Source organism: Mytilus galloprovincialis, chromosome 9, assembly GCF_965363235.1.
Source record: "Mytilus galloprovincialis chromosome 9, xbMytGall1.hap1.1, whole genome shotgun sequence".
Taxonomy (NCBI): domain Eukaryota; kingdom Metazoa; phylum Mollusca; class Bivalvia; order Mytilida; family Mytilidae; genus Mytilus; species Mytilus galloprovincialis.
This window is the reverse complement of record NC_134846.1, coordinates 26,146,845-26,162,167: the sequence shown is the minus strand read 5'-3', so window position 1 is coordinate 26,162,167 and position 15,323 is coordinate 26,146,845. Positions and strand designations below refer to the sequence as shown.

The 15,323-nt window shown below is 33.3% G+C and overlaps 1 protein-coding gene across 1 annotated transcript; it reads left to right on the top strand.

The window, feature by feature from the left end:
• The first annotated feature begins 209 nt into the window (after positions 1 to 209).
• On the top strand, positions 210 to 13,073 carry LOC143044706 (UBA-like domain-containing protein 2-A). Its single transcript, XM_076216788.1, has 3 exons — positions 210 to 400; positions 553 to 639; positions 12,396 to 13,073. Exons 1-3 carry the CDS (start codon positions 293 to 295, stop codon positions 12,549 to 12,551), a joined length of 351 nt encoding a protein of 116 aa, XP_076072903.1. The 5' UTR covers positions 210 to 292; the 3' UTR covers positions 12,552 to 13,073.
• Positions 13,074 to 15,323: the final 2,250 nt, after the last annotated feature.

The following is a 15,323-nucleotide window of genomic DNA, read 5'->3' as shown; positions in this document are numbered from 1 at the left end:
AACAACATGTCTTAAATCATTATTTTATTATAGTTTTCTTTTTTTTTAAACACTGAACCATAATATTATGTTCGATACCCCTCGAATACGATCATTAACGAAATGAAAAGTCCCGAAGGATTCATTTTCCGATTAGTGTTGCCATTATAAAGATACGCCCATTTTCATCTCGGTTAGCCAGTCAAATGTTTAGTTTTTGCTGACGTTCACGTCAATTTCAGTCATTACCCACACTCCTCTGTCATAACATCAACACAAACAACGATAGAATCAAAACAAGTTGAAATTGATCATGGATAACTTAAGAGAACATGTCATGGTGAATCATTTTGTCTCAGCTACGGGTTGTCACGCAGAACAAGCTAAGCAATGTCTGGCAGCATCCAATTGGCAGTTTCAGGTACTTGTTATTGAAAAAAGTAAATTTATCAACATGGCGCATGTGTTTACTTTTCTGTTACCGGTGTGGTACAGTTCTTGTTTCGGTTTGTGAAATCACTGACTGGAAGACTTTCTAATTAAGATGTTAAAACATATGTATTTCTTTTTCAGACTGCCTTAAGTTTATTTTTCCAAGAATCATCAATACCAACATGTCGAACGTGCAATGGAAATCACACACAGAACGCCAACTATCCAGTAAGTTATCAGACCACCATTTTGATGACATCATTACCCATTTCTGATGTTTACAAAAATCAAAACAAAATTTTTCGCGTTATATGGTAAACAAAAATGTATCTTCTGTCTATAATACGAAAAGTGTTCTCTATTATTTTTCTGTTTGATTTAACGTGAAAAATTAAACAATAATGCATATTTTTTGTTATTGATTCTCGGGTCATTCTGTTATTCAATGATTGACCTAGATTCAGGAAATGGAAACTCCAACTAAAACAACAGTTTTTCCTATGACAACCCATAACTTTGATGTTGTGATAAATATTCGAAATAAATAATTTTTCAATTAAATGTTGTTTAGAAAAGTCGAACATTGAAAGTCGGGTAACATATGATTTTTTTTAATTTGTAAACAAATATTACATAATAGTGTTTACCTGAGCACACACCTACATGTACACAGTTTTTAAAATTAGCATTTATAACAAACAAGGAAATATATTTGATAATTAAAGATTTTGTTCAGTAGATATGAATTTACCAAACCATTCATGCTGTTTGGTATTTTTCAACATATAGTGTTACTGTATGTACATGTAGCTGCAATGGAATGTTTATTGTTTGTAATTTATTTATTTGAGGAAAAAAACTCATATCTGGAAGTTAAAATATAATAAATGTTTTATGAAACAGGTCCTTTATGTTAAAGTAAGTGACATTTAATTTAAATAAAAAAAAAACAATTACAAGTATATGGTTTATGCATATAAGGATCCACAGAATTCAGTTCTAATGATCTAGGATACGGAAGTATTATATTGTCATTTGACAAAAACAACAATGATTTTTTAGCACTAACATAACCATGAGAGGGACATGCCTGTCAAATAAATATGGAAACTGTCTAATAAGTTAGCTATCATTAATTTCCTTTTGTGACTATCAGCGATGGTGTAATCAATTGACCACAGATACTTTGATTTTTATCCAGACTTCACATCAGCTGACCTTTATTCACAAACTTATTTAAACAAATCCAGTGATGCATACAAAATTAAAATATGACCAGAATTATTAAAACTACAATGTTTTTTTACAAATAGTAAGTGACAATTTTTTATTATGCCCCCGCTGTAGCTGTTTTACCCTTGTCAGTCTGTACATCGTAAGTCCCATAATTGGTTTCTGTTCTCTAATTTTAGTTTGCCTTAATTAAATGTAATGAAACTTATACACAATACTTATTACCACAAGACACAGATCAAGTGTTAATTTTGGTGGTGTCACTTTTAGTGTTCTAGAGTTATGTCCCTTTACAAATGGAAAAATTGCTGAATTTTCATTTCTTTTCTCCAACTTTTGTTTGTCACAACTAAATGTTATGAAACTTATACAATGCTTATTTAATAGGGACGACATCAAAAGTTTAATGTAGAATAAACAAATTAATTCACATAGTTTTATCACTGACCCCCACCCCCTTCTTAACTTAATTTGTGAAGAATTGATTGACCAATATTGATACATGTAAATGTAAAATCCATTTTGGTTAACAAAACATGCAGCAATGTTACCCCACCCCCACCCCCAAACTATTTGATTTAAGTTTTTTATCCTACATAGATCTTTTCCCTTACCAGAAAACACAGATTAAGTTTGAATTTTGGTGGTGTCAATTTTACTGTTGTAGAGTTATGCCCCTTTACAAACGAAAATTTATGTTTCTGTTCTCTAACTTTAATTTGCTGCAACCAAATGTTCTGAAATTTATACACAATGCTAATTACCACTAAACACATATCTTATTTGAACTGTGGTGGCATAACTTTCTCCAATCTACTTCCCCTTTACCAGTTTACAAATAGAAAAATTGCTAAAAAATATGTTTCTGTTCCTAAACTTAAGTTAGCTTCAACCAAATGCTATGAAACTTATAAACAATGCTTATTGCCAGGTAGGGTCACTTTTGTCTTGTCCTTTTATTACATAATATATGTTAGCGAGGGCATCATCTAGATCTGTGTCCCATGGACACATTTGCCATGTATTTTTTCAGGGTCTTAGTAAAAACATTTAAGGCAATGTGAGGGTGTGATGCAGTTACTGCAGAATCACAAATATTTTCCTGATATAAATATACACTGTGAAGAATCTAGTAATATGTGTAGCTATATTGTAGGGTTGACACACTGGTGTGTAAATAATGTGCCATTAATGTCCTATAATTTGTCTTTTATGCCCCTGCCATAGAGGAGGTGGCATTAAATTTTACTCTTGTTAGTCTGTACAGCCTTCCGTATGCCCCAAAATTGATTTCCTTTCTCTAACTTTAGTATGCCTCAACCAAATGTTATGAAACTTTAATATCCACAATTAACCACAAACCGCGGATCAAGTTTGGATTTTGATGGTGTCACTTTTACCATTATAATGTTAGGCCCCTCTACAAATGGAAAAATTGCAGATTTTTTTTGGTTTCTGTTCTCTTTCTTGGAGTTTGCCACAACCAATTGTATTAAACTCCAACCCATGCTTATTACCACAAAACACAGATCAAGTGTGAATTGTGGTGGTGTCACTTTTACCATTCTAGTGTTTTGTCCCTTTAAATGGAAAAAATTGCTGAATTTTTTGTTTCTGTTCTTTAACTTGAGTTACTTCAACTAAATGAATTGTGAAACTTAATTGGCTGTTTCACAATATTTTACACAGGGTTGTAATAAATTGAATTACCTATAAGCTTATCATTTTTCTGAGAGAAGTATGTCTCTAGTAGGAAATTCTAGAAGATCTTTGTACATGTATAACCTCTTCTGGTTTTCCTGTGCTGAGATAAAATATGGAAGCACACATGCTATTTTTCATTGCTCGGAAGCATTGTTATTCCTAAAATATCAAAGAGTACACCAATAACTACATGTACGTTTTTTTTTGGGTCTTAATTAATTACAAGAATGAAAATGTATGATTATCATTTAGAAAAAATAGTGATATTCCTTATATTTTAGAAAAAATAGTGATATTCCTTATACATTGTATTTAAAAAAAAAAAGAAGATTTTTTAATGGGTTTTCCTTTTTATACAACCGCAATTTTTTTTTGGATCGTACAATGGTCTGATGTTGTCTGCATTGTCCCTGTCCAGGGACACATTGGTTTCTGGACAATAACCTTAGTTTAAGCCAATGAATCTCTATGAAATTTGATAAGTAGGTATAATACCACAAAAGGAAGGTTAGGATTGATTTTGCAGATAATGATCCCAACAGTTTAGGAATTGAGGGCCCAAAAGTGGCCCAAAACAAGCATTTTTCTAGTTTCAGGATAGCAACTTGTGTAGAAGTATTTCAATTGCTCTGAAATTGTACCACAATGTTTAATACCACAAGTAGAAGGTTCAGATTCATTTTATGGGTTATGGGGCCAACAGTTTAGGAATTAAGGGCCAATAAGGGGCCAAAACAAGCATTTTTCTAGTTTCCAGACAATAACTTGCATTGTGTGTAAGTGAATGGATCTTTCTGAAATTGTACCACAATGTTCCATATAAAAAAGGGAAGGCTGGTAATGAGTTTGGGGTTACTTGCCTGAAACATGTAGGAATTGGGGACGAAAAAGAAGCTTTTTTATACGACTGCAAACAAATTTTGGGTATATTGGTATCATGCATCGTCGTCTAAAGACACTTATCGAACCGCTGGTAAAATATCACGTTGTGATTGGTTAACGCCGTCACGTGGTGACCCCCTATGAGACCGTAGGGGGTTAGTAAATTTCATAGGGGGTTCATGACACGTTAATGGTCATCTATTAATGTTGTTGTGTTTCCTTATTTTTTTCTTCAACAAAACGCATCAGAAAAAGTGCAGCGTGCGATAAATTCGTTATACAGTTAACTACTGACCCCCTACAGATCCATAGAGGGTGAATAAAATCCATAGGAGATTTCACTAACCCTCTATGGATCTGTAGGGGGTCAGTAGCGAACCATATAACTTATATTAGTTACCAGACAATAACTTAAGTATAAGTGAATAGAAATCTATGAAATTTGAACACAAGGTTTATAACCACAGAAGGAAGATTAAAATTGATTTTGGGGGTTGTTGTCCTGACAGTTTAGGAATTAGGGGCCAAAATTGGGTCCAAATAAGCATTTTTCTAGTTTCAAGACAATATCTGGTGGAACAGTTTATGGATCTCTTTGAAATTATACCACAAGGTTCCATACCAGAAAGGGATGGTAAGGAGTGGCTTTGAGGGGGGGGGGGGGGGGTTATGGCTCAAACCGTTCCCTTACACTGCTTTTAAATTATTAAATGGGTAATTATGGTTGCAAACTCCATTGGAATTGAGATATTGACCATATCTTAAGGGAAAGAATTATATGTTTTTAAAAAGGGGGGGGGGGTTTAAAAGAAATTGTGGGGAGGGGGGACAACTTTTTTTTTGTTAAGATTTCAAAAATTAAAAAGAAAATTTCTTCAAATATTATTTTTTGCCAAAAAAAAAATAGGGTGAGGTGGGGGTAAACATAATGTCTAAATTCTAAACAGCAAAGTGCATTGCACATACACTAGCAAAAAAATGAATATAAATTCAAATCATGTAACCAATTCCAAGTTCTTTGACTACAGTTATTCTGTGTCAGTAACCTTTTATGCGTCAAATATTTAATTACTATCCAAATTCAGATCTGTATTAAGAGTTAATATTGTGTCCATATTTGCCCCAACTGTTCAGTGTTACCCTCTGCAGTTGTATCTAGCTGCGCTTGGCGAAGCAATTTATTTTAGTTTCTACACAGAAGTTGTGTTTAAGTGTAGGGATTTCTCTGAAATTGTACTGCAAGGTACTATATCACAAAGGGAAGGCTGGGATTGAGTTTTTGAGTCATTTCTCAAGGGGGGTCAAAACACAATACTTTTTTTAATTGGGGGGGGGGGGAGGAGCAAGAAATTTTCAATTGCACAGTTTGCACAATAGCAAGAAATCTAATCTACATTTTCACAGTATTGGGCAATAGCAAGAACTCTTCAATTGCACAGTATTGCGCAATAGCAAGAAATCTTCTATTGCACAATATCACAGTACTGCCGATAAGAAGACATCTTCAATTAAAAATTAATACAAATATGATAACCCATTTCAAATTTTTAAGATCTTTCAACACATTCATTTAGTGTCAGAAACCTATATTATGCCACAATTTGATGACAATCCAAATTCTGACAGTATTAGACTTAATACATATTATTGTGTCCAAATTTGCACCAACAGGCACGGATCCAGAAGGGGGGGGGGGGTTCCAGGGGTTGGAACCTCCCCTTTTTTTTGGACGATCAATGCATTTGATTGGGGACATGTAATTGGAACCCCCCCTTTGTCCTGGGTTAGGAACCCCCCTTTTTAAAATGGCTGGATCCGCCCCTGACCAACTGTTCAGGGTTCGACTTCTGCGTGTGTACCAGACTGCGCTTAGCGAAGCATTTCATTAGTAATGTCTCAGACAAGTTAAAAAAACCCGGAAGTTTTAAAGAACAAAAGAAATGGGTGTTTCGATAGCATGTATAGATTATTAATATTGTAAACTGAAATAATATTTAAATGTACGAGAAACTTCTTATGGATATAATTTTAATCACCTAGTTAATTGCGATGAGAACATGTTGTGAAATCAAAAATATCAATGTAATTTCTTGGTAAGTATATTTAAGCAAATTCACATAAAATTTAGGAAGATAGCATTCTTTATATTTCATAATAAATCTATTATGATTCTGTTCAAGTGTTTTATACAGTTATTTTGTAAGGGAAGTGAACTATGTTCAGGAGTAAATTAGAAATGTTGTGTATTGTAAACATTCCTCATCTCATTTTATTCATTTGGAGATGGGATCAAAATTTGACTTAATTTATGAATGATTTTTTTTATCGGACAAAAAATAACATGATTCTTGTAGGGCATTGAACTTTTATTGTTTATATCAGGACTTGAAATGTACTATGAAACAAAGTTATCGCAAAACATATAAATGCTTGTACAAACACACAACATCTACCTTGTCCTAGATCTAGATCTAAACAATTAGGTTAATGTCTATATCTGTATATGTATCTAACATTGATTGCCCCGGCCCTCTATTTATCGAAAATTGTCAGATCCAAAAAGATACTTAGACAGTTTTCAACCACTTGACATTTTTGTAACGGTTTAAAGGATCGCAGAACCCTGTTTTTTGCCTGCGCTTGATGCTGTAATGATCTGTAATGTAGACTGTATTGTCCAGGGTTGGCAAAACCTCGGGTTTAATGAGTATTGCCCAACCTAGTGGGTTTTACTGGGTAATACCTGGTAATAATGTAATAAGAAATACACATGTACTGGTTTGCAGTTTAAAAAAGGAGACTATTTACTAACACATGCAATACATAAAAAAAAAGATATAGTTATAAGACTGTATATAAATCTTTTTTTTTATATACGACCGCAAAAAAATTTGGCGTTCGTATATTGGTATCACGCCGTCGTCATCGTCAGCGTCGTCCGAAGACACCGGTTTCCGGACAATATCTTTAGGTTAAGTCAATGGATCTCTATGAAATTTAACCACAAGGTTTGAAACCAAGGTTTGGATTGATTGTGGGGGTTATGGTCCCAACAGTTTAGGAACAAGGGGACCAAAAGGGGCCAAAATAAGTATTTTTCTAGTTTGCAGACAATAACTTGTGTGTAAGTGTATAGATCTCAGGGGCGTAGCTAGAAAGAAAAAATGTGCAAGTAACTTCTGCCGATCGGAGCGAGGCGAAACATTTTTGGGACCTTTTTATGCAGAAAAATGTTTTCTTTTTCGGTTTTCGGTCATAGGACGGTTAAAAGAGGAGTTATATGTAGATAGGACTTATAAAAAATTTATGAATGTAAAACTATTAATGATAAATCTTCTGAATAGAGTAATACATAAACAACAAAATTGAGAATGGAAATGGGGAATGTACCAAAGAGACAACAACCCGACCACAGAGCAGACAACAGCAGAAGGTCACCAACAGGTCTTCAATGCAACGAGAAATTCCCGCACCCGGAGGTGTCCTTCAGCTGGCCCCTAAACAAATATATACTAGTTTAGTGATAATGAACGCCATAGTAAACTCCAAATTGTTCACAAGAAACTAAAAGTTAAAATAATACAAGACTAACAAAGGCCAGAGGCTCCTGACTTGGGACAGGCGCAAAAATGCGGCGTGTTAAACATGTTTGTGAGATCTCAACCCTCCCCCTATACCTCTAGCCAATGCAGAAAAGTAAACGCATAACAATACGCACATTAAAATTCACATATTTGTGATACAGAATTTACTCAAAATTGTCCAAAATCTGCTCTTCGGGTCTAGGCAGAAACAAACTTCTCTATTACTTTAATTGTCAATATTCACATTCAAATGCCGATGAATATGCAGTAATGCTAGTAACTGTCGTCGTTCATTGTTGATCGTACATTTGTTTTTAACATACGCAAAAAATAATGAGACTTTCCAATACTGTTTTGGCGTGTTTGCAGGGTGATTGGCTCTGGTAGTCTGTCGGCCACATCGCCTCGGCATATTTTCAACGATATCGAAGGGTTCTGATAATTCTAATGCCGATTGGTACATCTTATTCCAAACTGATGAACCGTAAACTGTAAAATGTGCTCCAAAAACTACATAGACTGAGTATTACAAATTCAAATCTTGTAAAAGATACAAGTTACTGTCCGATTTTGTCATAATCTCCAATAACACATTTATTTTGAAACCAAATGCCGTTATTTAATGATATTTCATCAATTTAAAAAGTGACAACATAGGTGTTTCCTTTAACATTCAATCTATAAATTTTTATTTTGCCATTTTTTTTTTTTGCATGCCGAATCGATGTGCACGCAACTGCGTGTTAGCGCATAGGGAGATACGCGCCTGGATCTTTATGAAATTTAAACACACAAAGTTTGAAACCACAAAAGGAAGGTTGGTATTGATTTTTGGAGTTATGACCCAAACTGTTTAGGAATTAGGGGCCAAAAACAATACTTTTCTAATACTTTGTATAAATTGCTTATTTCTTGACCAATTTCAATGGGGTTTTATTCTTAAATTCTCGGGGTTCTTTAATGTCCCTTTAATGTGCTGAATCTAACCTTGTCTCCATATTTTTATTTTATTTTTCTGTTAAGTGTAGGATAAAGTTTATTTAGAGAAAAAAAAGCGAAATCCTATGTGTAAAAAAAAAAAGGATTTATACCCGCAAGCCCCTTAAGGAAGTTAGCTTCTCAGTTTCAAAATAAATAACTTTTCAAAACACTTGTTTACATTGATAGGGGATTACTAAACGAATCAAAAGGGCAAAACAAATTTATAGGTCAATGTGCTTGTTTTCGAGATATCAGCCATTGAAATTTTGGCGGAAAAAATATTCTCTCTTGAATTTTCATAGCTTTATCATTGACAAGTTTAAGTTCTCAAAAACTATTAAAAAATGATTAGAATTTTATAAGACTTTTACAGATGGCTTATCATTATACATGTGAAAGATTTATTAAAAGAAAAATGGGGGTCACTGTGCAAATTGTTGTTATACGACCGCAAAATTTTTAATTTTTTGGTCGTATATTGCTATCGTGTTGGCGTCGTCGTCGTCGTCCGAATACTTTTAGTTTTCGCACTCTAACTTTAGTAAAAGTGAATAGAAATCAATGAAATTTTAACACAAGGTTTATGACCACAAAAGGAAGGTTGGGATTGATTTTGGGAGTTTTGGTCCCAACATTTTAGGAATTAGGGGTCAAAAAGGGCCCAAATAAGCATTTTCTTGGTTTTCGCACTATAACTTAAGTTTAAGGGAATAGAAATCTATGAAATTTTGACACAAGTTTTATGACCACAAAAGGAAGGTGGGGATTGATTTTTGGAGTTGAGGTCACAACAGTTTAGGAATAAGGGGCCCAAAGGGTCCAAAATTGAACTTTGTGTGATTTCATCAAAAATTGAATAATTGGGGTTCTTTGATATGCCGAATCTAACTATGTATGTAGATTCTTAATTTTTGGTCCCGTTTTCAAATTGGTCTACATTAAGGTCCAAAGGGTCAAAATTAAACTTAGTTTGATTTTAACAAAAATTGAATCCTTGGGGTTCTTTGATATGCTGAATTTAAAAATGTACTTAGATTTTTAATTATTGGCCTAGTTTTCAAGTTGGTCCAAATGGAGGTCCAAAATTAAACTTTGTTTGATTTCATCAAAAATTGAATAAATGGGTTCTTTGATATGCCAAATCTAACTGTGTATGTAGATTCTTAATTTTTGGTCCAGTTTTCAAATTGGTCTACATTAAGGTCCAAAGGGTCCAAAATTAAACTAAGTTTGATTTTAACAAAAATTAAATTCTTGGGCTTATTTGATATGCTTTATCTAAATATGTACTTTGATTTTTAACCGGATTTTTGTGACAAAAATGTGGGTTATTGATTTGGGGATGTACGGCGGGCGGCAATCAAATGTTGTCCGTGCATTAACTCATGAACCGTTCAACCAAAGCTTTTAAAATTTTAATATGTTATTCCTGACAACTATACGAAGGTCAAGTTCAATAATGGCGATTTTGACTTTTACCGTTCAGGAGTTATGGTTCTTGAAAGATTGAAAAATGGAGTTGTCCGTGCATTTACGCATGAACTGTTCTACCAAAGCTTCCCAAATTTTAATATGTTGTTACTAATGAAAGAATGGAGGTCAAGTTCAATAATGATGAATTTGACTTTTACCGTTCAGGAGTTATGGTTCTTGAAAGATTGAAAAATGGAGTTTCCAGTCGTGTCCGTGCATTTATGCATTAACTGTTCTACCAAAGCTTCCGAAATTTTGATATGCTGTTACTGATGACAAAATGGAGGTCAAGTTCAATAATGATGATTTTGACTTTTACCGTTCAGGAGTTATGGTTCTTGAAAGATTGAAAAATGGTTTTTCCCATCGTGTCCGTGCATTTTCTCATGAACCATTCAACCAAAGCTTTTGAAATTTTAATATGTTGTTACTGATGACAAAATAGAGGTCAAGTTCAATAATGACGATTTTGACTTTTACCGTTCAGGAGTTATGGTTCTTGAAAGATCGTAAAATGGCGTTTCCATTCAGGTTGTTGCATTTACTCATGAACCATTCAATCTAAGCTTTTCAAATTTTAATATGTTGATACTGATGACAAAATGGAGGTCAAATTTGATATTGACGATTTTCACTTTCACCATTCATCAGTAATGGTTCTTGTGATATTGCCAGGACACAAATAAATGTTAATAAATCCGGTTTGCTGTCGTTGTGACAGCCTCTTGTTGATTATGGGCCCAGTTTTCAAGTTGGTCCAAATCAGGATTCCATATCAAGTATTGTGCAATAGCAATTAATTTTCAATTGCACAGTATTGCACAATAGCAAGAAATATTTAATTGCACAATATTGTGCAATAGCAATTAATTTTCAATTGGAGTTATCTTTCTTTGTATATAATAGTAGTTGATAATATATGTTGGAAATTTGCCAGACATGACTATGATGTCATTTTCTATTTTAATTTGCCAATAACTTAATGTAAATAACTTCATTGGAAATTTGCCAATGCAAAATGTTGCTGATGAAGCTTTTTTTCCTTATCTTATCTAAAATGTTTTTAGATAATGTATGTTGGACATTTGCCAGACATGACTATGATGTCATTTTCTATTTTTATTTGCCAATAACTTTATGTAAATAACTTCATTGGAAATTTGCCAATATAAAATGATGCTGATGAAGTTTTTTTTATTGTTTTATACAATAAACAATGAATATTCACTTTTACTACCAACCAATCTTTACCATTCAGTGATAACAAGCACTTTATTTTACATTTTAAAATTTATGATGTATTTAAAAGAGTAGTTATTGTTGCAAACTCCATTAGAAATTTGAATTGATATCAGTTTTGGAAAAAGGGAAACGGGGATGTGAAAAAAAAGGGGGGGTTAAATTTTTCTCATTTCAGATTTCATAAATAAAAAGAAAATTTCTTCAAACATTTTTTTGAGAGGATTAATATTCAACAGCATAGTGAATTGCTCAAAGGCAAAAAAAAAACTTTTAAGTTCATTAGACCACATTCATTCTGTGTCCGAAACCTATGCTGTGTCAACTATTTAATTTTAGATTTAAAAAGTTTGAAGAAGAAATCTTTAATTGATTTGTAAAATCTTGACATTTGTTTTGTGTAAAAAAAAAACCATGTAATGTCAAAAATTTGATCACAATCCAAATTCAGAGCTGTATCACGCTTGAATGTTTTGTCCATACTTGCCCCAACTGTTCAGGGTTCGACCTCTGCGGTCGTATAAAGCTGCGCCCTGCGGAGCACCTGGTTAGGGATTCAAATGGGTAAACCTAGAGGATTCCTTAAATATGACAAAAAATCTCCGAACTTCCTTAAGTCATGAGGAATGCCCCATTATCAGCCTCAATATCAAAAGGTTCCAAATGCATTTTGACAAAATTTGAAATCTCCATTGCAGATTTTTGTCTTGCAACAGTATTTTTTAAATTGTTTTTTGTGACATATATTGAAGCTTTTTTGTCAGTGTGCAGTAGCAAATAGCTGCATCATTTTGAGAAAATCTAAAATCGATTAAACCTGGTAAGTAAATATGTGTGGTTTTTCTATTATATTTTTTTGTTATAAAACCTTTCAATTTTTTGTTGCAGTTATGTGCACCTGCCAATACTCCAGCAACACCTCCAAATTTCCCAGATGCATTACTGGCATTGTCTAAATTATCAACCAGTTCTTCACAGTATGCCACATCGCCTAAGCAAGTTGCCAATTCACCAAAAGGAATTGAAATGGAAGTTCAGCGATAAATCAGATTTTTTGTCATTGCCGGTCCTGAGGAAAATATAATGGATGAAATGTTTATTGTGCATATGATAATATTATGACAGTAAACATTCTTGTCAAAACAATATGTGATGACCAGAGATAGAAAAGTTGGATAGATATGATTCATTGCAAATTTTTCCTCATATAAGTCACAATCCTGTTTGAATGTTGTTTATCAAAGTGCTTTATTGTCTTAGTTTTGGGTGTATGTGGCCATTATGATAAGGATATTGATCTCTTATATGGCTGTCCTGTAGTAGAGGCCAAGAATTTTGTTGCTTGACTTGAGATGCTATAGTTTTTTTTTAGTATTTTGTTATGTTAGATCTACATGTCTTTCTATCATCCCAAAAGATTTATGTAGAGTGATAGACAATTTACCATTAATAATTAAGTATACTTTGAAATTTGTTTTAGTTGAGAATTTTGCTTTAATATGTAAACGATCAAAGAACAACAACTACAAGACAACGGCTGCTTTTTTTTTGTTCTTTTTTTTTATATATATTATGGAGAAGAGTTATAAAAAAGTAGTGCTTAGATTTTATAATTAAGCATGTTGCTTCTCCAAAAAAAACTCCTTCTTCAAATACTGCTACAAAAAGAAGCATCATTATGTTGTAATAATGAATTAATTCAACTTATAGTCAAATATCATAGTTTTGTAAGCTAATTTTGTTAATATTTGATATTGTCTCTTCTTCATCTTTTAATGTAACTATCTACCACATTTTTTTCGGAAAATAGTTGCATTTTCCATCCCCCACTATTTTTACACATTTTGCGTAAATATGACATTTTGTATATATACATACTTTTTTTTTTGTACAGTTATAGTATTGTAATAGTTGTGAGATATTTATCTTGCAGCTCAAGTTCCAGGTAAATAAATTGTTGAATAAAGTCTTACTCAGGAACTTGATAAGAAAAACAAATGTATTCATTGTTTTCTTTCTCCTCAACCCCCGCCCCCATTGCGATGTGAAAATCATTGCCAATTAATTATTATTTTAAGTTATGCCCCTTGGACATATAGATTATATGGAAAATTTCATTGTAAGCGCTTTCTTTTAGTTATGACATTGACAAGCTGAAAACAAGCAGATTAAGTTTTCATCTTGCCAGTCTGTATGTCGGTTCCAAAATTAGTTTCCTTTCTTTTACTTTAAATTGGAATGGGGAATATGTCAAAGACACAAACACACGACCAAAGAGCAGACAACAGCCGAAGTCCACTAATGGGTCTGCACTGTAGCGAGAAAATCCCGCACCCGGTATTGGTCCTCAACTGGCCCCCAAATAAAATTGTACTAGTTCAGTGAAAATGGACGTCATACTAAACTCCAAAACATATAAATGAACTAAAGTTAAAAAAAACAACATACAAGACAAACGAAAGCCAGAGCCCCTGACTTGGGACAGACGCAAAAATGCGGTGGGGTTAAGCATGTTTCCCCCCTATACCGCTGGCTAATATAGAAGAAAGAACAGCACATAGCAAGACACACAGTAAAACTCATTTTAAAAGAAGTCCAATGTCAGAAAAGGTAACAAAAGGAAACTAAGCAAAATGACAACGATACATACAATTATAAAAGACTACTAGCAGTTACTGATTTGCCAGCTACACCCCTCAATAACTAAAACACTGATTGGCAGATTACTAGAATGTCTTCATCATATGAAAATCAAGTACAATCCTTCCCGTTAGGGGTTTATTATCATATCATCATAGAATATATGAACAACTGGTTTTAGAATAAATTTGTTTATTTCCGGTGCCAAGACCCAATGAGTGAATATATATATTAGAAGACTTGTATTTATATTTATATATATCAGTCTAAAAATTTGCACAACGGTACTGATATAAGATGTTATAATACGAAAATCGTGTTGACAAATATTAAGGCTCAACAAATTGCCATTTATGTAAGATACAGTCACAGAAATAATTATATTTATAAGTACGTCTGAACCAGTGACAACTCTACAACAGATTTATCCATCAGATCACCAGCAGTGATGGTGATGCATGGTTGTATACATTCTGTATATAGAACTCGTCTAAACATCAACCCAACAATGTAAGATCTGTAAATTTGCTTTCGCAATTTTTATACGACTGCAAGACTGCAAAAATTTTAAAAAAAATTGGTCGTATATTGGTATCATGTCGTCGTCGTCCGAAGACGGATTGTTTCCGGATAATAACTTGAATAAGTAAAAAGAAATCAATAAAATTTTAACACAATAATTATAACCACAAAAGGAAGCTTGGGATTGATTTTGGGGGTTATTGTCCCAAAGGTTTAGGAATTAGGGGCCCAAAGGGGCCAAAACCGCATTTATCTAGTTTCAGGACAAAAAGTTGTGCATTAGTATTTCAAATGTTTAATACCATAAGTAGAAGGTTGGTATTTATTTTAAGGGGTTATTGGGCAAACAGTCTAGGAATTAAGGGTCAAAAACAAGCATTTTTCTAGTTTCAAGACAATAACTTGTGTGTTACTGTATGGATCGCTCTGACATTGTACCACAAGTTTCCATATAACAGGCTGGGAATCAGTTTGGGGTTAATTTTTCTGAATATGTAGGAATAAGAGGCCAAAAAGAAGCATGTTTCTAGTTTACAGACAATAACTTGTGTTTAAGTGTATGGATCTCTATAATTTTTTACAAGAAGGTTCAACACCACTAATGAAAGGTTGGGATTGATTTTGGGGGTTTTGGTCCCAATAGTTTAGGAATTA

What these genes read in the sequence shown, in the direction of transcription:
- LOC143044706 (XM_076216788.1), top strand. Translation starts at nt 293, where the DNA reads ATGGATAACTTAAGAGAACATGTCATGGTGAATCATTTTGTCTCAGCT. An exon ending in CATCCAATTGGCAGTTTCAG is followed by an intron (nt 401 to 552) that starts GTACTTGTTATT and finishes TTTCTTTTTCAG; the next exon opens with ACTGCCTTAAGTTTATTTTT. An exon ending in CACAGAACGCCAACTATCCA is followed by an intron (nt 640 to 12,395) that starts GTAAGTTATCAG and finishes TTTTTGTTGCAG; the next exon opens with TTATGTGCACCTGCCAATAC.